Source organism: Leuciscus leuciscus, assembly GCF_965113295.1.
Source record: "Leuciscus leuciscus genome assembly, chromosome: 8".
NCBI classification, from domain to species: domain Eukaryota; kingdom Metazoa; phylum Chordata; class Actinopteri; order Cypriniformes; family Leuciscidae; genus Leuciscus; species Leuciscus leuciscus.
The window spans coordinates 14,696,102-14,718,180 of record NC_138732.1 but is presented as its reverse complement, the minus strand read 5'-3'; the positions used below and the strand labels follow the sequence as shown (position 1 = coordinate 14,718,180).

The following is a 22,079-nucleotide window of genomic DNA, read 5'->3' as shown; positions in this document are numbered from 1 at the left end:
CATTCATTACAAATCACATGATCCTTCAGAAATCATTCTGATATGTTAATTTGGAGCTTGAGAAACATTTCTTATTATAAATATTTTAAAAAGTTGTACTGCTGAATATTTTTTGGAAACCATGACTATTTTATTTGAAATATAAATATTTTGTAGTTTTATAGATATGATTAGTGATTACTGTCACTTTTGATCAGTTGTATGTATCATTGCTGAATAAAAGTTTTTAAAAAAATCTTTCTGACCCCAAACTTTTAAAATGGTAGTTTAAAGCTACAACTGTGAAATATATAGATCCAATTATTAGAAATAATTATTAGCAATTGCGAGTTATAAAGTTAAAGCAATTAACTATTAACTATTAACTGCAAGTTATGAAGTCACATTAAAATATATAAAAAATTACATTGTGAGATACAAAAAAGTTGCAATTACAAAAAATAAAGCCATATTTATAAAACAAAGTCATAATTACCGTATATAGGTTTTTTTTTTACTCTGAGGAAGAAATGTACTTCTATACTGTAGTATTTAAACGTTTACCAAATTAAATGTAAATGTAGTCAGAGAGAAAAAGAGACTTTTTACTCGTACTGTTACACCCATTTACTGGATGCAATCATAATTTCTTTCTCCTCTTGTTAGGTTTGTCCTCTCGACACATTTGACTCAATCAGAGCAGTTCCTGCATCTAGAGCTCTGAGCATCCACAGCAAGACTCTAGTATCTCAAACCTGTGGCATGCTTGAGCAATGCACACCATCTCTCTGCCTCTCTCGCCATCACAGATATAGTACATTACATCCCGTACACATCCTGCACAGCCTGCTGGGTTTCTGCAGCCCTTCTAAATCCTCAGACTTAGACCATCGATCATCTCATCTCTCTCTGAGGCTTTATGGGGATTCCTCCAAAAGCCACAAAATCAAACAATGCCTCTGCCGGACAAGCATCCAAATCCCATGGTCATTTTTACAGAGGAGGAGAAACAAATAAAATCTCAATGGAATCAGAGCAGGGCAATATTATAGACCTCCACGCTTGGCTCCAGGTAGCAAACTCAGGTTAACAAATGGAGATTAATGGGGGGCTTTAATGGATTGGATAGCAGTACTGAGATGGCACATGCTGGAGACATCTGGATCGGTTCGTTGCAGGAGCTGGACGGCATGCTAGTGTGACTCCTGGCTGGCCATGACTGCTAGCAATTGGGAAGCAAACAGGTAACAGCTGTGCACAGTGCTCTGGCAGTCTTGTAACGTTGCTTGTTCAATATGAACCATCAAGCATGATGGCTAGCATAGGAAATAGCAATCAATACAAGAGGCCAACAAGGAGCTACTTTCACTGTTCACACATGCAACCCATTGCTTGAGGACAATTCATGCCTTTTCAGAGCCATTTGTACTAAAAGATTTTTACATTGGCATTTATTTATTTTGCAGACGTTTTATCCAAAGCAACTTATAAGCAGGAGCAACTTAAGCAGATTAAAATGATTCTATCCAGAACAAATTACAGTAGATGTGACCCAAGGTCATAGATGCATTAGTAAAATAAGGTGTCTGAGTGAAAAATGTGGTTCTAGCACACATACATTTTCTTACGTTTGCATAGACGTCTTACTAACTAAATTACTTTTCGTCTTTATTGCAGCATCTAAAACATGTATTTTATGTATGAACGACTTCAGTGATGTACAAATGTTACAAATCTTTTTAGGTTAATAGAAAATTTAATTATTTGTATTTAATAAATACAATTAATTAAATATGCCATTACCTGTATTTAAATGTACACATTGCGATATGCATAATCTGATAACTTGTTATGACTGAAAGATTTTTGAGAAATAATAAACCTATGAAAAGTTAGTTTGATGCAGATAGCAAAGAATAGACTGGTCGCTCCAATGACATAATTTGCGAGACAATCATCAATCATGATGCTCTCATAGCAAAGTAGTCTGAGAAGATCAAATTTCGCAATTTTCTTTAGTACAAATACATTAGTACAAATACCAGTGAGATCAGGATGGAGTTTGATTCCAGCAAACGTACTGAAAAAATATATAAATTAACATTGTAAGTTGCTTACAGTACATTGTAAGTTGAATCAGATAAAAATAAAAAAAAGCATAAAATGTAAATGAAGAAACATTAACCTGTCTCAATTGTACACATTAAAGCAAAATAAGAACATAAAACTCATTCAATCTGTCTCATTGGTCATGTTTGCAAATGAGCTGTCTAATCAACCTGGCATTGTGTACTACTACAATTGTTGGCTCTTTGATGAATGCTTTGTTCTTTTTCTTTAAGTCACATTGATGCTAAATGCATAAATGTAAATGTTGCATGATAACTATCAAACGGGGTCGCTTCAGGGATCAGCAAATAACTAAATGCTACAGATAAATTGAGGTGCCTGGTGATATCCTTTCTCTTTCATTTGTGTTTTTGTTTCAGAAGCGTAGCCTACGGCTGCGCCATTCTCTTTGAGTCCTGTCCTCTCAATGATACCAGCCTCAAAAAGTAACACTGAATGAAAAAGAAGGGTGGGAGATTTGTCTCGAGCACAGATCCGTAGAGCAATGAAGCCATTGGCTATAAAAAGGCGTTGGCACCCTGGGAGAAATGAGCCTTACAATTCAGCATTGCCCGTCTCGCCTCTTTCATTACCCTACATTCTGTTTATGAGACACAGTTAAGCAAACACAATGGGCTACTGCACAGGCACTTGCATGCATACAAATACCGCACCTGTATTATCAACCAGTTCCGTATGTGTCATTGTGTATGCATAAATACTCCATTGGAACACGCCATCGGAATATTTCATATGAGCACTGAAATGCAAAAAGGAATAGATTTCTTGCAAGAGAGCTTTAGATGTATTCATATATTCACTCACATCCAATAAAACTCAGCTTAAAGCATAAATTATCTGTAGAGACATGTGTACACAAGTTTTTTTTAAGGGCAGATAATGGGCAGATGGGAATAAGCAGACATTTGACTTTAACAAGACCCAGCAAGAAAGCACTAAGTCTGAGCTACCTCAGTATACCAGTGAGAGAGAGCTAAACTGCGCAAACCCAAAACGATGTCAGGCGGTCCAACTGTATCATTAGCTTCCCCAATGCAAAACTTCTGCCAAGTTAGGGATAATGAGTGCCACCTAAGTGCCTGGCAGTTTCTCCCGGCTAAAATTTGATTCAGCCTCACTACAATTTCTCATTTTTCTAAGGGACAGATATTCACATGCTGAGCACCCCATGCTGTTGGTTGTTTATGTCAATGCATGATTACTACTTCTTCAAAGATTTGTAGGAGCATGAATGTAACTGTCTCAGCAGTGCATCGTGTCTACCAAGCAAAAGAGAGCGATCCGCTTGGCCCCACACTAATAGATGAGACTGCTGGACAAGCTTTATTTGATTTAATCCCTACAAACACAGCCGGGTAGACTACTTCTTAATAATTCATGCACTTCGAAATCCCTTTTGACTCATTCTTTCATTAGGGTGTCTGAATAGTGGGTTTATTTGCAAGGCCTAGCAAAAAAAAACTCAAAACACCACAGCATAACTTTCACAAACATTTCCTTTTTTTTGCTTTTGATCTCTGGTCCCATGTCATGATGCAACTGATGCGGTTTATAACCGTATGAGGACTGTACAACTGTCTGGTGCAAACACAAATATGTGGATTTCAGCAGAGTTAGAAAAGGTTGTGTTTACAACTGGCTGCAACATTTCGAAATTTCCTCATAATGAGTAGACTGTCAGGATATGGGCTGAACTCAAAATAACCCTGCTGAAAAGACAGGCACAAATTTCTGTGGTGGCCCAGGCTGGATGGTAACCGAGAGCTGGTTCCATAAAAATAAAAAAAAAGCGCATGATGTTCAGTTCCATACCATGCTCAAAATTTTATTTTTCCGCCAACGTGGACGAAAAGAACAACACTATGACAGTGTTTCCTGCACTGCTATCGACAAAACACTTACACAACACAACACTTGTCAAAAATATTGATATTTCGATATGTATCGATACTGTTTTACTGTTTTAGTTTTTTCCTGTGGTATCGATTCAGTATTGGTATCGAGGTATTTTAGTCTGGTATCGTATCAAAGTCATAGTTTTGGTATCGTGACAACACAAACATCTTATTTGGCTGTTGAATCAGCAGGGTTATTCTGGTGAAGCTTGCTGACCAAAGCAAATCTTTCTGGATAGCCCAGTAGACAATAATAATTCTCCCAACACATTTAATAGAAAGAGTATTTTTACATTAATAAACATTTACATTTTACATAATCATTACATTATTACATTACATTACATTTGAAGCTAGGGATGTCACGGTACCAAAAATCTAGTAGTCGGTACCGATACCACCAAAAGTACACAATACTCGATACCCAAGTCAATACCACGGTAAAAAAAATAAAAATAATACTTAAACATTAACTCCTTTATTTAAACTGTTTAACATTACAAAAACACAACATTAGTGACACTTGGCCTACAAATAATAAATGAAATGAAACCGTTTAGCTTTACAAAAAAGATGTGCAATGCAGTCAACATTTTTAAGGCACAGCTTTACTATTGCAATACCCGGCCATTTGAAGTCATGGCTTCTTGATGAACAGTGGCACATAGCCTTCAAGTGTTTAAAGTCCCCCTTTAGTCAAATTTCCTTGAAAAAAAATTCTTTGTGCCATAAAATAGCTTGAATGTAACTTTACACCCTTGCCTCATTCAGTATACGCGGTTCTATGATTATGCAAATTAACCCTGCCTCCACTCGCTCAAGAGATCCACTCGTTGATGATCACACATTGGTTACAAGGTAGTTTGTGACATCAGTAACACCAGCAATTTCAAACCATGTTTTTGAGACTGTCTTTGGTTCACTGCCGTTTTAAGGAGAAAATACTCAGCAACGGTGCTGACATGAACTTGCACATGGTTTGTCAACACATAGACAAATAAACAACATTAAAAGCTTGATTTTCACTACAGGGTGACTTTAAAACAATACTGTGATTGGAAGTAAAATAACTGGAACAGAAATTGCAGTATCAAGACACGGGCAAGTAAATAGAAAGGTAAAAATACGGGAAATACAGTTGAATACTGTAATTGACGCTGAATTTGACAAGCAAAATAATAACAGCAAGCTACTGTTTTTCTTACGCGATAATACAGTATTTTTTAGTCTAGTCAGACGTGCGACGAGCTTGCTTGAGGAAGCTTAAAGGGATAGTTCACTTTGAAATACATTTTTGGTATGTTTTAGCTTACCTCAAGGGCATCCAAGATGTAGGTGTCTTTTTTTCCGCAGTAGTTTCAATTTTGATATTTTTATTTTTTCTGCTCTTTGAGACAGTGACCATCGACCTGCATTATATGACTGACAGACAAGAACGATTTGACCTAAAAATATCAAAATTGAAACTACTGCGGAAAAAAAGACACCTACATCTTGGATGCCCTTGAGGTAAGCTAAAACATACCAAAAATTAATTTCAAAGTGAACTATCCCTTTAACTCTGAGGAAAATCACAACGCATCATGTCCCATCAACAGGCATACAGTCAAAAAGGTTTAACATTACAGATCTTCCAATATTTTATATGTGTTCTTGTAGGCGTTTTTCTTCTTTACCCTTTAAGGTCTGACTGAATTGAAACACTTCTAGGCATACTGTATGTGCTGCCCCCATCAGTTCCGGAAGAATTGCAGCCTCACTACCTTCGTTACCATCGGTACTTACGCTACTGTAGAAAAACAATTTTCGTCAGGATTTTAAAATGTTGTTACAGACTTGGTACCAAAGTATCGGTTCTCATGACATCCCTTTTTGAAGCCTCATTATTTTCTGCATTTGGATCCTTAAAGGGACAGGTCAAGCAAAAAAATGTAATTATTTTACTCTCCCTCATGTCAGGCTTCCTTTCTTTTGTGGAATTAGAAGATAAAACAAATGCTGAGAAATGTCTCAGTGGTTTTGTCCATACAATAGAAGTCAGTGGTAACCAAAACTGGTTGGTTACCAACACACTTAGTAATATTATTTTGTATTCCACGGAAGAAAGTAAGTCATACAGGTTTGGAACAACATGAGGGCAAGTAAATGACGACAGAATTGTCTTTAATAGTCAACAACTGACAAAAGATTCATGCTGCCTACACAGTTAACCATCTACTTTTAATAATTTAAAGAAAGTTTAAGAACATCTCATTTCAAAAAACAAGCACAAAGCCTTGAAGGAATATTCCATTTCCTCTCTCTATTGCAGACTGCACTCAGATGCACAAAGTACATTTAGCACATGTCAAGTTTGACATGACAGTAGACCCATTAGCAAAAGGGGTTTTAACATTCTAATCTCCAAGCCTAAAGAAAGGACAGCAATTAGCATGCTGTTAGTGCTCAATTAAGCCTTTTTCTGCCTGTAGTTGAAAAGATGGGACGCAGCTTTGAGGATAGCTGAAAGGTCACCATTCACTTCCCTGCCGTTTAGTGCTGAGCATTGAACAGAACAGACCTGAACCAGAATGCCCTTCTTTTTATAACTTCTACCACTGTAAGCTCTGTACTTACACTTCACAATGTAAATCTATGTGGAATGATATCAACACAGAGCTTTAACTTCAAAATACAGCATGATACAGTCCTGAATTATAATCAAAATTGTGTCAGTTCAGATGTGTTGATTATTTACAATCTAAAACAAAGAGATGCTTTGACCAGATTTAAAGATGTGGGTTTTGAGTCGCATCATGAGCACCCACACACAGCTGCGCCATCAGAGAAGTGAGAAACATCCAGGCACATCTGAAATCACACATTCCCAGCATGCCTTTGTCCACCCATATACCCCCCTCAGCCACATAGCCCCCCGGTCACAGCACATTCACAGCCGTGTGTGTGGACCCCAATGAAGCCAAACATTCTGATGAGAATGACAAAGACAAGCTCTGTTCTGCCCCGCTAGCAAGTCTGTTTGATTTATTTCTGTCACAGTGCCTTAGAAAGAAAAAACTGCTAAAATTTCAAGTAAATTATTCATGTTGTTTTGTGCTCTGAAAAAACAATCCACAAAATCAAGCAGCGATTCAGTATTAGGCATAAAACAAATAATGTTCTACAGTTCTAATGTCAATGTTCTACAAAAACACCATTGCAGAGACGAAAACCTTTAACACTAATCCATTAATTATATATATATATATATATATATATATATATATATATATATTTATTTATTTATTTATTAATTGCTTACAAACTAAATCAGAAAATTAAAATGTTTTCTAAAATGTCTGCCATTGCATTTTACAGATGCCAAAGCTGAAAAATCAGGGCATTAGAAGGAAGAGACATCTGTCTGTCAAAACACAGCCAACTGAAAAAGTCAGCCGCTGAATGCTGGTGCAATATAATCCCAGAGGGTCTTTTGTAGAGGCCACTTAGTATTCCATCCATTTCCATTACATCTGATGTTATATGGATGTATCCTTCCTTCTGGGCCAGATGATGTCAGCATACTGACAAGGGTTCCGCTATTGCTGGATATCCTTGGATGATCTTATTATTCTGTGCTGCAGGGAAGATGTCTAAACCAATCACGCCCTGTTAAAAAGTTGGGGTCGAGACTGTAATTATGAGGCTAAGTATGTAAACAAAGCACCTTGCATTACAGACATACAAATGACATTCAAAACAGCCCAAACTCATCAACGGTTTCATTAGTGCCTCTGATACTGGGAGAATTTGCAATATGTGCATCTCTAACTGGTGCTATACTAAGGAAAGGTTAATAATCCCCAGAAGACAATTAACCTAATAGAAGCGTGATACAAGCAGATGGACAAAAAAAATTAGGTATACCTGATGTTGTGGGATTTGCGCTTGATCTCATTCCAGCAGAGATTCATGTCGTGATCAGGGTGTTTGTTCCTCTGCCCCCTGCACTGGGTGGGCAACTCCTGCCCCTCAGGATCCACCGCCGACTGGCAGGGTACACAGTGGCATCCCGGCCACGAGGGCCGCCCTGCAGCTGCAACACACAGTTAAGGATTTAGAGAACTCCCATAATCACACTAATTATTATAAAACTCTGAGCTCAAGTTAAAAGTAGTTTAAGTTAAAAAAAATTCAAAATAAATAAGTTTAAAAAAAGTTACTTTTTTTAATGTTTTTTTTTACACTGCTCTCATCTTGTGTGTCATGCAACGATTAATTCTGATGTGGTTTTCTTTTCATTAGTGGAGCAAAATAAAAATAAAAACAGCATACAAATGTAAGTTTGTGTGTAAAAAAAGTTACTTGATATTAACTGCTTGTTTATGGAACTGTTGTAGGCTTATAAAAGCAATATCACTGTTGGTGCCCACATTTGAACCATGGCTCTGTTGATATCCTGAAGCACAACACTCTAACTTGCATAATATTGCTTGATTATACAGTAGCCTTTTTTTCATCATATTACCTTTTTATATTGAGAGAGATTAGAAGTAAGAGGAAGAGATGACTCACTCAAAAAAAAAAAAAAATTTGCAACACATTACATGGCGGCTGTAGGAATGGAAGTCCCACTTTTCCATTAAAAGAGCCAATTGGTTGTTTTTTTAATCCTGGAATTAATGCCCATGTGCCTAAAAATACTGCAATTTCAGCTGAAGAAGCAATTTTAGGATACCATTGTTGTCAGATAGGGATATATTTGCTGATATAATGATAATTTTGACAGCTTTGGCGATTTCATCTTTTACCATAATAAGTAGAGCTGTACTGTACTTGCATGCCTAGGGGTGGGTATCGTTTAAAATACTGATTTTACACTCAAATACACTATACTGATACCTTGACTTCGATACCGGCTCCTGAACGATACTTTTTTCGATACCAATTTTATAAAATCTGTTTTAACAAACTCAATGACTCATATTGGCCACTGGGGGGCGGAATATTTGCCTCGCGTTCAAGCGCACGCATAAAGCTTGCTGCAAAGCACTGGCAAAAGTAGCCAAATGATTATGAATGTGTCAGGAAAAAATAGCAGTGAAACATTTTAATTGTTTATTAATAAACTAGTGTTTTCTGAGTCAGTGTTGGCTGCAAAGATGAAGTTAACGTTGCTGACTCGTCATCTCCGCAGTATAGTGAACGTGCACGTGCCTTATAGAGAGAAATGCACCTTTCATTTGGATTACATAATCGGAGAGTATTTGTTTTCGATTCGAATTGGTTCGTTTAAAAGTAAACATTTCAAGCTTTCTATACATGAATATCAGTCACGTGACCTCTTACTTCATCCGCTCTTTTTCCAGTTGACTGCCGCCATCTTGAGTACCTACCGAGTACTGTCTATGGTACAGACAAGCATTAACTAGCTAGCTTGCTACTATTTACAGCTTCGTACGGATACAGTAAATGGCTACGAAAGACAACATTTCGCAGCTCGACTGCCATGAAAAGAAATGCTACTTTCAAAAAATAATATCGTTAGGGTGTGATCCCTACGCGATACCTGATGTGTACTTCCAGCCTCTGTCCGCTACTACCGAATACCAATCCTGGCATTCAATGATATTATATGTTGATCCGACTATTGTAAGCGTGTATTTAAATGGTCCAGGGGCAGAACTTTTGCCAAGCGTGTCAGAGGTTCTGGGTTCTAATCTTAAACCCTACAGAAAAACAGCCCAAATCACAGACATGGGGATTCGCACGGGATTAGTATTACCTAGGGACCTCCGGTAATTTGTAATAATTGCAGAGGTCGTCTGTGATTTTTATCCCGTGCGAATCTGCCATGTCTGTAAAAATGTCTGTAAAAATTCCCCAGAAAATGACCTACCGTATTTCGGTCAACACAGGGGTCCTCTGATAATACCAGTCCCGTGCGAATCCCCATGTCTGTGATTTGGGCTGTTTTTCTGTGAGCCTATCGTTTCCTAAAGAACGTAATAACCATTATGGGCCATTTTACGTCTGTATTAAAACTATATTAACAATAAAATCTCTCGATATGCTCTACTCCAATCCGATTATAGTTTTTTCTCCAATAAAAACTATGAAGTGCTGCAAAAAAGAGAAAACAAACTACAAGACGTGATCCGGAAGCTCAACTCGGACCGTTGTCATGGAAACGTCAAATTAAGTATTTTGGCGCAACATGGAAGCTCTTTTAGAAAGTTTGGACGCTTTTTGTGGTAGTGTAATTTAGTAGTCTGTATCGTGGAGCATTTCTTTGTCTCACACGGCCTCTAAAGACGTCCATCCTGTAAGTATCTCAAGAAATCAAAGTGTGAAAGAGTAAAAATTATATAAAATGAAATAAACCAAATAAAATGAATAGAAAAACAAGCCTATCGCGACGTTTCGGTATTTATAATACCTTCTTCAGGCAGGCTTGTTTTAAATATGGACAAAGAATAAAAGAAAAAGAAGATATATTATATATATATACAATAATATCATATTCTATAATATATGTCATATATTTCTCTAATAAATTGGTTTTAAATAAGTTCTTTTTTTGAATTGCAATACTGCAGCGCGATCTTCGTTTCAGCACGTTCAGCTAGTGAAGTGTGAATGGGTGGGCGCACGCTGTAAAGTCCGTAAACTCGAGGGAATTACAAACATTTATTTGCCCGTGTGAATGAGCCACCAAAAACACAGACGTCAGGGGGTAATTTCTTAATTACAGAGGTCCAGGGGTAATACTAATCCCGTGTGAATAGGGCTATAGACTGTAAAAAAAATATGGATGTAGTGTCCGTGACGTCACCCGTAGGTTTCTGAAGAGCATTTTTTAAGCCTAAAGTGGGCGTAGCCGGCCGTCACCATCTTGGCCTTGCGTCACTCCCGGATAACAGAAAATGGGCAAAGAGGCTGAGGAGCCTGGCTATCTGCAATCATGCCCTCCTTGCTCGACGTGACCGAGTTAGCTTATACTACTGACAGTACCAAGTCTGCAACTGCACAGGGCCTCACGCTAAAGTGACAGTTCATGATGTAAAGCCAATTAAAAGTTCCTATTTTTGCCCTTCGAAATATTATAATAGTTAAAAGACAAGTGAGACTGTGTATTGTGATTCTGTACTATTCTGCTAGTTGAAAATGTATTATGCAGTAACTTAATATTACTCTGAGAGAGTGTGTGTGACAGTGATTTATGTGAATACATGTCAGTCACTCTTTTTTTATAGTCTATGGTCCGTCAGCGCGGCATCGCTCGTCAAGTTCGTAGAGAGCTTATTCAGTCCATTTTAAATTCTGATTTTGGCTGGCTCTCAAATGGGTTAAACCATAGATATATTGCCTATGAAGTTCAAGTAAATGCGCTAGAAAATCCGCGCTCATTCAAGGATGTGCATTTATTGCATGGACGGAGAAAGCGCCAACACCTGCAGGATTTCACCTGACGGTACATAAGCATATTATAATCTATCTGTTCCGTGAGAGCAGAACGAACGAGCCTTTATTGACGTTTTTAAATCTGAAAACTCCAAAAAGAAACAAAATTGTCAGACATCCATTACTGCATGTTCACAGATGAAAACAACTGAAATACAGCGCTGGTTGTTCTCTCGAACGATACTCGACGACAACGACGGAATCCTAAGCCGTGGGCGAAGTAATGGGTATATTAAATTGTATGAAATAATCCCGAAAAAAAGCACAAAACACTGCAGAGATGGCAAGTTCAGCAGCTAACATGGGCTGAGGTGAAGTGACGGCTAGTAACAGCAGACAAACGGCTAGCATTGACATCAGCGGCAATCCACAAGTCACTCAAGTGGCCACACCCTTAATTATGCAGAACTTTAAATATTAATCAACTAAACGGATGAGTTATAAAAAAATTCACCCCCCTCACAGTTTTTAAGAAGGGCAAAATTTGCTGTATAGACCAAAGCCACATAGAGAACCAGGCTGTAAAAATTGTTTTCTTCTGCTGTAAAGTTGGTCATTTTAACATGGGGGAGATACAGATTTGACTCACTTGTGCAGCCAGCCTCAAGCGGCCAGTCAATGAATTGCAGTTTAACTCACTTCCGTGTTGGTTTCAAGAGAGAGACGGGGAGGTTGCCGCTTGGTTCTAAACCGCACATATAGTTTTTTTCATCAAAACCGATTATGTTTATCAGTGGTTGTATATCAGGCAGGGACACGTTTGTGTGTAGTTTGTTTTGTAATTTCACCAGATCGAATAGAGAGTCTCTCCACAACGGATTGAAGCGAGTGAAGACTGTGCGCGAGAAACAAACAAACACAGTATCCGCACCACTGATCGCAGCGGCAACGAGCACTTTGATCACTTGATTTCAGAAACAACACATTTCAGCGCTAGATCGCCTCTTATTTAACAAACAAACTAAATGAATGCTCTGCTAGTTAACTGGAAATGTTTTGTTTATTTGTTTTGGTATATTCGTGCCGCGAGATGTTTCAAAAGTGGTGGGGACATGTCACACCCGTCCCACCCGCAAATTACGTCGTCTTTTTTCGTACTGAGGTAGCCTGTAAAAGGATATTTTGGGGTCTCCTTTTTTGTTGTTGCACCCCACCGCACAACATATTGAAGGCATAGCTAGCTAGTTCCTTTGCGACTGACGTGAATCAGGTACTCAAGATGGCGGCAGACAAGTTTTAGAAGTGAGTGACGTCAGTGAGTAGACGTTGGTGACATCAACTGATATTCATCTATATGCCTATTTGTCATGTCAGTGATAGTCTATAGGCTGAGTTTCGGTTTATTTGTGACGCGCTCTTGCAGTCGAAGACAGAGCAACTTTCTGACAGAAAAGTGTAAGGAATAAAGGGGCTGTGTTTTGGGAAGCTACCTGAGCCAGACTTGATCTATACCAGTCACACCACATCTCCATCATATACACAATTATAATCAAACAGAAGTGATCCCTAAAATAACCATAAAAAAACAAATACCCATTTGTACAGATGCACCTCAGCTGAACCCTGAAGCACACGGCAGATAAATACAATATCAGTAATGTCTGAGGGTCACGTAAGCTTTGTTTCTCTTAGCCAGAGCCAGAGTGGCAGTAACTCTGCTGTTACTTAAAGTATCGCTGGAATTCAGCACACGTCCAGAGCAAAGGGACGGAGACACAATCATTCCAGCAAATGTCTCATGATTAAGGAGCTTTCCCTCAGTCATGAAACCCTTGTGTCTTGTTCAGTGCCGCTGTCAGACTGCCTTTATGTTCCTCTCTTTGCCTTTCATTAGTCCCAGGGAGTGACTAGCCATAGAGAGCACTAAATTTCCAAAATTTCTAGCATTTTCCATCATCAAACACTCAAAGTTAATCTTTAAAACACTAATAGTTTAATATCATTAAAATGTTGTGATGTCTAATTTGTGGCATTTAAAATGATTGATTTTACACAAAAGACTATATACATTTAATATCTGCCATTTAGTAGGGATTGACCATAGCATGAAAATAAAAATACAACCTTGCTATTTCATTTATTTAAAATTTGGTTTAGTCATCCAATCCCAGTTTAGCCCGATCATCCCACAAATCATCTACAGTACTCAAGCCCTCCTCTGAGACCCCCTGCTAAATGACCATAACGACATACTGTCACCTAGTCACTGCTGCATAATCTCAGCCGACATCTGTGCAGAAATAAACACATCCGGCTGTCCAGGCCCATATGGCCGTGACACAGCCAAAACAAACAGAACCTGAGATGTGTCTGAATGAAAAATTCTGTATGCTATGTTCCCCAGAGCAGTAAGTGAATTAATGTCTCCACACGGCTCTAATGCGTCCCTCCTCAGGCGGTTCCTCTTAATTCACAGTAATTTTTCAGTCTTTCTTGAATCTCTCTATCCCTGTTTAATGCACTGTCTCTGTGATTAATTCTGGTTGTTTATGGTTCATCAGATAGCTAGATGAGGGCGTCAGATATTGTTAAAACTCAAAATGATCTGGAGACATTGAGGGGTGAACACCTGCACTGCAGGATCTCTTCCTGTTTTGTGTTTACGTGCCATTACGAGTCCCCGCTCACGCCCTCACCGCTCAGTGATTTGTGTGTTTGACAAAATTTTTGCTGAATCGGCTCAAAACAAAAACGGTTGCGGAAATGAGCCTCTGGCGAGGACTTGCAGAGAGGCTTCTCCTCCAATCAGAGACGACTGGATGGAGTGTGTTCCGCTGTCCACTGCCAGGACCCTGCACCACTTCATTGGGTCCAGGCAGCACATGGACTGGCATGCCTACAGAAATCCTACGCCTCCCATGCCAAACATACACAAATTTACACCAATTCCTTGTGGATGCAGTTCTATGGAATTCAAATGCAATACATGAATCTATATAGGGGAGTCTGGAGCTTACTGTCATATGGTCAGGACTCGACAACAAGGACTACCCGATTGCCCGGGGCCAGCGCGAGCGCGAAAGACACTTGGGCCAGTTGAAGGAACTGTCACCAGCCCGATCGAACCAATGCTGCATCTTCATGGAAGTTGATAATTAGCAAATTTTTATTATTCATATAAAATTTAATTAAATTTAATATAATTTAAAATGTAAATATTCAAGCGCACGTAGAGGCGAAGGTACCTGCGCCTCTCAGTTTGGTACTCGCACGCTGTGTGATAAGTTTTGTATTCACAGCAACACACATCTAAAGTGCGCGCCCAGAACACCGCGTCTCACAGTGCGCAATTACTCTTTTACGTCTTCCTGAGCTTGCACCTACATATTCACACAAAATTATGTCAAATTGCCCGTCTTGTCAAGTATCATCGTAAACAGTCGGTTATGTCTAAGGTGAACTTAAACATGTGAGATAAGATGCATGTGTAACAGTATATCGTTTCCGTGCAGCTCTTAAAGTGACAGCAGCTGTTGTCTGCTGCTGCTGACTGTTTTTGTTAATCAAACAAAAGACAGAAAAAAAACCTCACTACTATTAACTGAATAACTTTAATAAGGGTTAATCTATATTTATACAGTGAAGACTATGTAGTGATATTTTACAGTTAATTACTATTTCTGTACCTGAAAATCTACTTTAGACCTACATGAAAACCTGAAAAGAACTGTTAATTTCTTTTGTACATGTTTGTTCTGTTGTATTTATTTGTGCTATTGCTTGTAATTTGATTATTTGTTCTTGTTACATTACTGACTGTATCTAACAATATTTAAATTACATTTATATAAGTTAGGCTAGTAGTTTTTGGTGTCATAACCATAGGTTACAAGGATAAAAAACAACTAAAAAAATAACAAGGCCAACTTTATTTAATTAATTTATTAAAATTTTTGGCAGGGCAAGTAAAAATTCGAACTATTGGCCCGACCGGGCCAGTATAAAAAATCCTTAATGTTGAGCCCTGTGGGTGGGTTGTGGTTGCAAGGGCTATATCTCAGCAAGTACAATGTTTTGAGTCAATTATCACTCTAGCAATCGGTAACACTTCTTGGTTCAAACAGGCCTTAACATAAGAATAATTAATGTGCATTTAATTCTTCAAACTAATCATATTTTGGCTGTTGGCTAAACAAGTGAAAACACATTAACATACAGTTAGACAAGAGTCCCCTATAAAATGAAGGCAGATTTGAACTGAAAGGTTATTAATTGAATTAGTAATTTTTTGGTATTGTTTTGTGCCATATAATTGGTTTACATTTTGTGGGGGGGAAAGGGGCATTAAAATAACCTATAACCGCTGATTTAATGGAAGGTTCCTAATGTGACAACTTACCTCATATACTGTGACAATATACTCTACAATAAATAACTGTATCTTTTATCCCTTGGGAAACAAAATTGGAATCAAAAGTAGCAAAAGTATATGCCTACATAGAAATTGACTTTCAGAATACAGAAAATTAACCCACACTGAACGTACACTTCCGTTCAAAAGTTTTTATAAAGAATTTAATACTTTTATTCAGCAAGGATGCATTAAATTGATCAACATTTTCAGTAAAAAACATTTATAATGTTACAAAAGATTTCTATTTTAAATTAATGCTGTTCTTCTGAACTTTCTTTTCATCAAAGAATCCTGAAAAATGCATCACAGTTTCCACAAAAATATTAAGCAACACAAATGCTGCAAAAGCCGAATTTTCAAATCACATGAATAAATTACATATTAAAATATATTATAATAGAAAAGTTATTTTAAATTGTAATAATATTTCACAATTTTACTGTTTGTGTTACATGCAGGTGAGCAGGTATTATATATATTTTTTTAAGTTCTTACAGACCTAAACTTTTAAACGGTATAAGTATATTCACTTGTTAAAAAGTTAATTTCATTGGATCTTTGTTGCTTAATACACATTACAACTGAAGGTCTAATTCATTATGCAAGTTCATGTATACAGTATATTCTTTCTTCTTGGTTCAAACCATTTTATGCAATACAAGAGAAAGTTATGGACAGACTTCATTGTATCTCTAGTTGACTCAGAGGTGCACAACATACAGTATACAAAAGGATACTGAGCAAATCAGGATACAAAGCTGAGCAAATCTACTGACACACTATGTGCAGAACATTTCACTGACCAGTGCTGAGCCACAGAGCTTTAAGTACTTCACTTTGCCTTCAAAGACAGACTATTATCATGTCACTAAAATATAACACTCAGTTGGTAGAGCAATGTCATCTCAAATGCCTTAGAAACATGAATGTCAGGTGATCAAAGCATGTAAAGGAGAAAGACAGGATATGTAACATTTAAAAAGCCGACCTTGATAATCTGATTCAGACCTCAGTGCACTGTGAAAAACGTCTGTCTTTGAACCCTACAGTCAACAAGACAGTGATAGTTCTTACCTCAGAGTGGAGACCACTTCAGAAGCTCTGCCTCTGACACCAGCATGTGCATTCAAGAGCCTGTCTCTCGTTATATACACATATGGATCCTCTCCTTTGTCATCCACAATGGGTGAGTTAGGCTTACAGAGACGGCCTGCTGTTTATGGTCTGGAAGGAGTGCTCAAATGCTGCAGAAGTCCTACAATCAAATGCACTATTGTCCAACACATTCCACATCACACCAACCTGACTTGTCCACCCACCGGGCTAGCAAAATGCCATGTACATAATCCAGCAGGCTGCAACTGGCTGCCCGCCTGTCTAAGTGACACTCAACACATGGCAGCTGGCCACTGTCCGCCTCTCTGGCCTTCCCAGAGTCCTCCTGTTGTGCTGAGTTTTCCCTACCTCTCAAACAAACTCCAACACACCTCTGTGTATTCATTACTTCCTGGCTGGACCAAATGATGCGATTAGGTTTATCCGTTGAGGCCCAACTCAACTAAAGGTAGTCTTAGTCACATAATGCGTTTTTCCATTCCAATGCATTCTCATCTTTGGCTGCACCTCGTGCATGACACGCCATTCTAACAACGAGTCACAAGTTATAAAATGTTCAACTTTCAAAAGACGCATTTCTAGACCTTGTGCTTTTTCCAGTTTAATCAAAAACTTGTTCTGTGAACTGACCCTCAGTGACTTTTCAAATAATAAAAAAATTTTGAACGGTAATGTATGTACACAGCTAATTTTGAATGACTGTGAATGGCGACCAGCTAATTGTGCTATGCTAAACAGCCAAACCTTGCGCATTACATACAAGCCTAGTAGCCAAAATCCACTAACGAAAGCAGAATCTTAGGTTTCAGTGCAACTTTGGTTCGGTTTAACAGAGCACAAAAACAGTTTGCCCTCTCCAGAAAAGCTATTATCCCCTCAATGACAAATAGTAATCTTCTGTACAAAAACATGCCACATGCACACTTATTTATGAAGGTAGTGCCCTTGTTTTCCACTCTGAGAGCAGCATTGGAAATTAGACCTCCATTTGCATTAGCAGTCATTATCCCAGGCTATGGTATGACAGGACATTATTCCGGCCCTTGCGTAGTGCACCTTTGTCTCTGTGCATCAGATGAACAATTGATGAGCAAATGTTTTATTCATACGTGTGTACAACTATACTTAAGTGCCGAAGGTCTAGCAGAAAAACCTCAGCAGACTACTTATCCATGCCACAAACTGATTGGAACCTTTAGCCATGCCCCACGCAATAGACCTTTTGCTGGATAAAAAAACAAAAAACAAAACAAAAAGGGGTGCACAGACTCTGGTCGGAAAGGAGTGGAGCCCTCTACACCAAACAAAATCTTCTGAGTCACATCTATAGATCTCTAGGCTGGATAGACTCTCCAGTAAAGCACCTCTCATATGCCTGACTCTCTACTCAAGGGGAGAAGACATCAGGGAAATACAGAAAACCAAAGTAGCAACCTAAAGTGATGTAGACATCGTTATTAAGTTTCAAGCATGTTTTCTCCAATTGAGCAGTGCTTCAATGTGATTGGAAGGTTAGGCTTATTAGCCATTGTGAGTATCGCCGAGAATAAATTTGAATACAGCTATATAAGGTAAAGCCCTATTCGAACGTGACTAGTTTTCCAGGGGAATGTTAAAGAAATTCTTGTTTCACAGACTTTCATTGCGAATTGAATCCCTTCTGAAAACCTACCTGAGCTACCATTAGCACACCAATCTTCAGCATGCTTTCATTTCGTTTCAATATGGATGGTATCTGACGAAAAAAAGAACATTATAAAATTAATAAATAGAGCCAAATCGCGGAAACTGTGAAGACTGCCCATTTTAATATCAGTGTCAGGTAAAAGTAAGATACCTGTCTAGATTTCTCTTCTCACTCATGAAAGTTTATTATGAACAGCCACTGCTATAAACTTGTGAAGTTTACTTAAGGTTTTTATAAAAAAATTACAATTATATCAACAATTAATCAATTTCACGAGTTAGCACTTACAAATAAGTCAGATAGTATAAATGCGTATTTGGCGTGCTGTCCGAGGAGAGGGCTACGAGCTCGATATTCAGCCCGAACCCAGAGTACTCCCCCCGTATTCCTGGCTGTGAAAGATTAAGCCAAGAGTTAGGAGTCGGGGTGGTGGAGGGATACTGAAAACTGTCAAGGAATGTTAGGCAAGTTGACAGAGTGAATATATATGCTTCCTCTCATGCTGATAGGGTAGACATGGTAACTGTTTGATGACAAGTTGATTGGATTGATCATTTGAACGTGCTCCTCCCGAACTTTAAGAAACATAATTAAAAGACATCTGTATGGCGGCAAATCAATGCCTAAAAGAACCGAGTGCATGTTCGAGCAAGCATCTATAAAATCACACATCTATTGATAAGGATTGTAACTCAAACATTGTTTAGAAAACTAGTCCCGTCCGAATAGGTCTTTAGTGTGCTGTAGAGCTCTTGCAGTTTAGTGGCATGACAAAATGCACTTGACAGCAGACAACCGGTTCTCATTGAGAGGTATTAAAATAATCCAACTTTGCTCTTTGTAAAATATCATAAAAAAGAAAGGGTGAGTAACATGAGCAGAAAACTGAGAGGCATATTAAAGAAAAAACAGACCCAACAGACTGAAGCTAATGAGTTATGAAGGTGTGAAAATTTGTGACTGACTGAAAAGAAAAAGACACAATCCGGTCAGTGATCATGTCATTGGAATTGTATATGTAATCTGACTCAGAGCAAATAACCATCAAGCAAACTCTTCAGTTGAAAATTCATCAGAATAATCTATTGAAAAGAAGAAGAATTGGCCATTTGATTTTAACAGGCTGGTTCAAAAATCTAATGTCCAGTGCAGTGTGCATTTATTTTCATCACGTCTTATAACTAAGACGATGGAGGGTGTGAAGAAATAATCAGTGGATAAAAAGACTTGAGAAGCTGGATGGGTGGAAAAGGAAGAATCAACATCTGTTGTGACATTTTTACAAGTCAAAATGGCAAACACGCCAATTACAGACTATGGAGTCATGTCTCTAACAGGAGTGCTGACAGCTTCTCATTGCTATGCTAATGCTCTTTGTATGCACAGAACTTGTGTTTGAAATACATGCACATACAATATTACAGAGTTATGACACACATAAACAGTGCAGACAGATTGAATTTATTCAGAGATTTATGCATGAAAACCTGTGCATATAAACCTAGCTATTAATAAACATAGTAGCATATATAAATGTAATATATACACATCACTCGCACACATGATGGGAAATTGTGCTGCACACACAGAAACATTCAGGAGCACAGACATTTGTCGTCAACGTTGCCCCGCAACTTTTATTAATAAATTAGCTTCGCTACTGAATCACTACATAATGTTACTTAGCAACAAAGTGGTAACATCACTGTTTTTGAAGTAATTAAACGTAGCTTTATTGTTAGTAGAGAGACACTGCACAGGAGGAGGTAATTCACACACATTTCTATCTCTCTCCCTCTACAATTCATTCAAATTCATGTTATAATTCAATCAAATAAATGTAACCTTACCATACAATTTTATCTCTGTGTCCGATTTAAAAGTGGGCAGAAAGCTACAAGTCTAACAAGTTCTAGCTAGCGAAAACAACCTTTATTTTAACCCTTTCAGTCAAATTTTGTTCTGCAAACATCAATGACAGCCATAACTTGTCAGTCTTGGCAAGTAACCATGGTATAAGCAAGGTCATTTATGGCTAGGTGTCGACGTGGAGGCAAAGAAACCACCCAACGCAAATAATCGACCAATTACTCGATTACCAAAATAATCATTAGTGACAGACCAACAATACACATTAAATATATTAAAACTAACATTCTAAAATATTATATATTTTTATTTTGAACAATGGAGCTATACTTGACCCATCTTCTTAGCAGCATATAAAACAAAAACAGCTCATTATAAAAAAAATGAAATGTAATATTGTAGTAGATATAAACAAATACAAAGAAAATAACAATTATGTTTTTATATGGAACTCATTGTGCTTTTGAGATTTGAAACGTTAAGTTTTATAAATGGGGGTCATCTTTGAAAGATGAACAAATAATGTTTTGGTCATCACATTAAAAATAACATTTAAATATGATAATATTTGAGTTTTGATATGCTGGAAAAAGATGTGTGACGTACTTGAAAGCATTTTACTATTCCTGCCAAACTTCTATGGTTACAGTTAGCGTTACTACATTAAATCCATGGTGAATGTTGCTGATTTGTGGACTTAAAGCCTATAACTAGTTAATTCATGGGAAAATGTTTCTCCTGGTTTCCACGTCAGCATCGTTTGATCTAATAGAGATTGACGGTTAATAATGGAGAAATTGGAATGCTTCTCATTAGATCTCGCAGCGATGTTATTACTTCTGTGGCGAATTCAAATGCTTTCTTTACTGGATCTCTAAGCGCTGTGTAACAGGGCAACTGCTAACAAAATTTTGGTTGCAACGGCAGGAGGAAAAATGGTCCAACGAATCGTTCGGTTTGTAATGCGTACCAAACCGAAAGCCTCGTACCGAACGGTTCAATACGAATACGTGTTACACCCCTAAAACCGGTGCCACAGTGTCGGTGTTCGTGTCGATGTCCGTGCCGGTGCCGGTGCCAGTATTCATGCCGGTGTGCCCGTGTCGGTGCCCGTGGCAAAGCTGGTGTCCGTACCAGTGCACGTGCCGGTGTTGGTATCATGTTGGTATGGACAACAGGTTCATGTACAGATGATGCACAGTTTGTCCGCAAAAATATTTTTGTGTGCATGATTAGAGCAAACTTTGAGTCAATTATATTGAGAGCACAGCCTCACAATTAATTGACAGTAATACTGCTCTACAAAGGCAAAATACCTTAACTCGCTAGAGTGTGGAACTGAGAAAAATTACTTTAAAGATTTTTAGTTGTCCCACCAAATGAATTATATGTAGGACACTGGAAATCTGGCAATTAGATGTTTTAGTAATGACAATTATCTACATAAAGAAATCTTGAGCTCAAACTTGACTTTTGACCACTATTTTAAAGTTACTGTACTCTGCCTTTGTATTGTCAGCAAAAAGTGAGAAGTCAAGGCAAGGCCAAAAGGCAGTAACTTCCACATTATCTGTAACGATCACCAGCTGGAGTGCCCTTGAGAGCC

General features: G+C 38.1%; 1 protein-coding gene across 3 annotated transcripts in view; it reads right to left on the bottom strand.

Moving 5' to 3' along the window:
* The window catches only part of drp2 (dystrophin related protein 2), a 172,012-nt gene that overhangs the window by 73,413 nt on the left and 76,520 nt on the right, over positions 1-22,079 (bottom strand). For all 3 annotated transcript variants that reach the window (XM_082178201.1, XM_082178200.1, XM_082178202.1), the window contains exon 2: positions 7,911-8,079. In XM_082178201.1, coding sequence (XP_082034327.1) covers positions 7,911-8,079 — 169 coding nt within the window. The remainder of the gene's footprint in view (positions 1-7,910; positions 8,080-22,079) is intronic.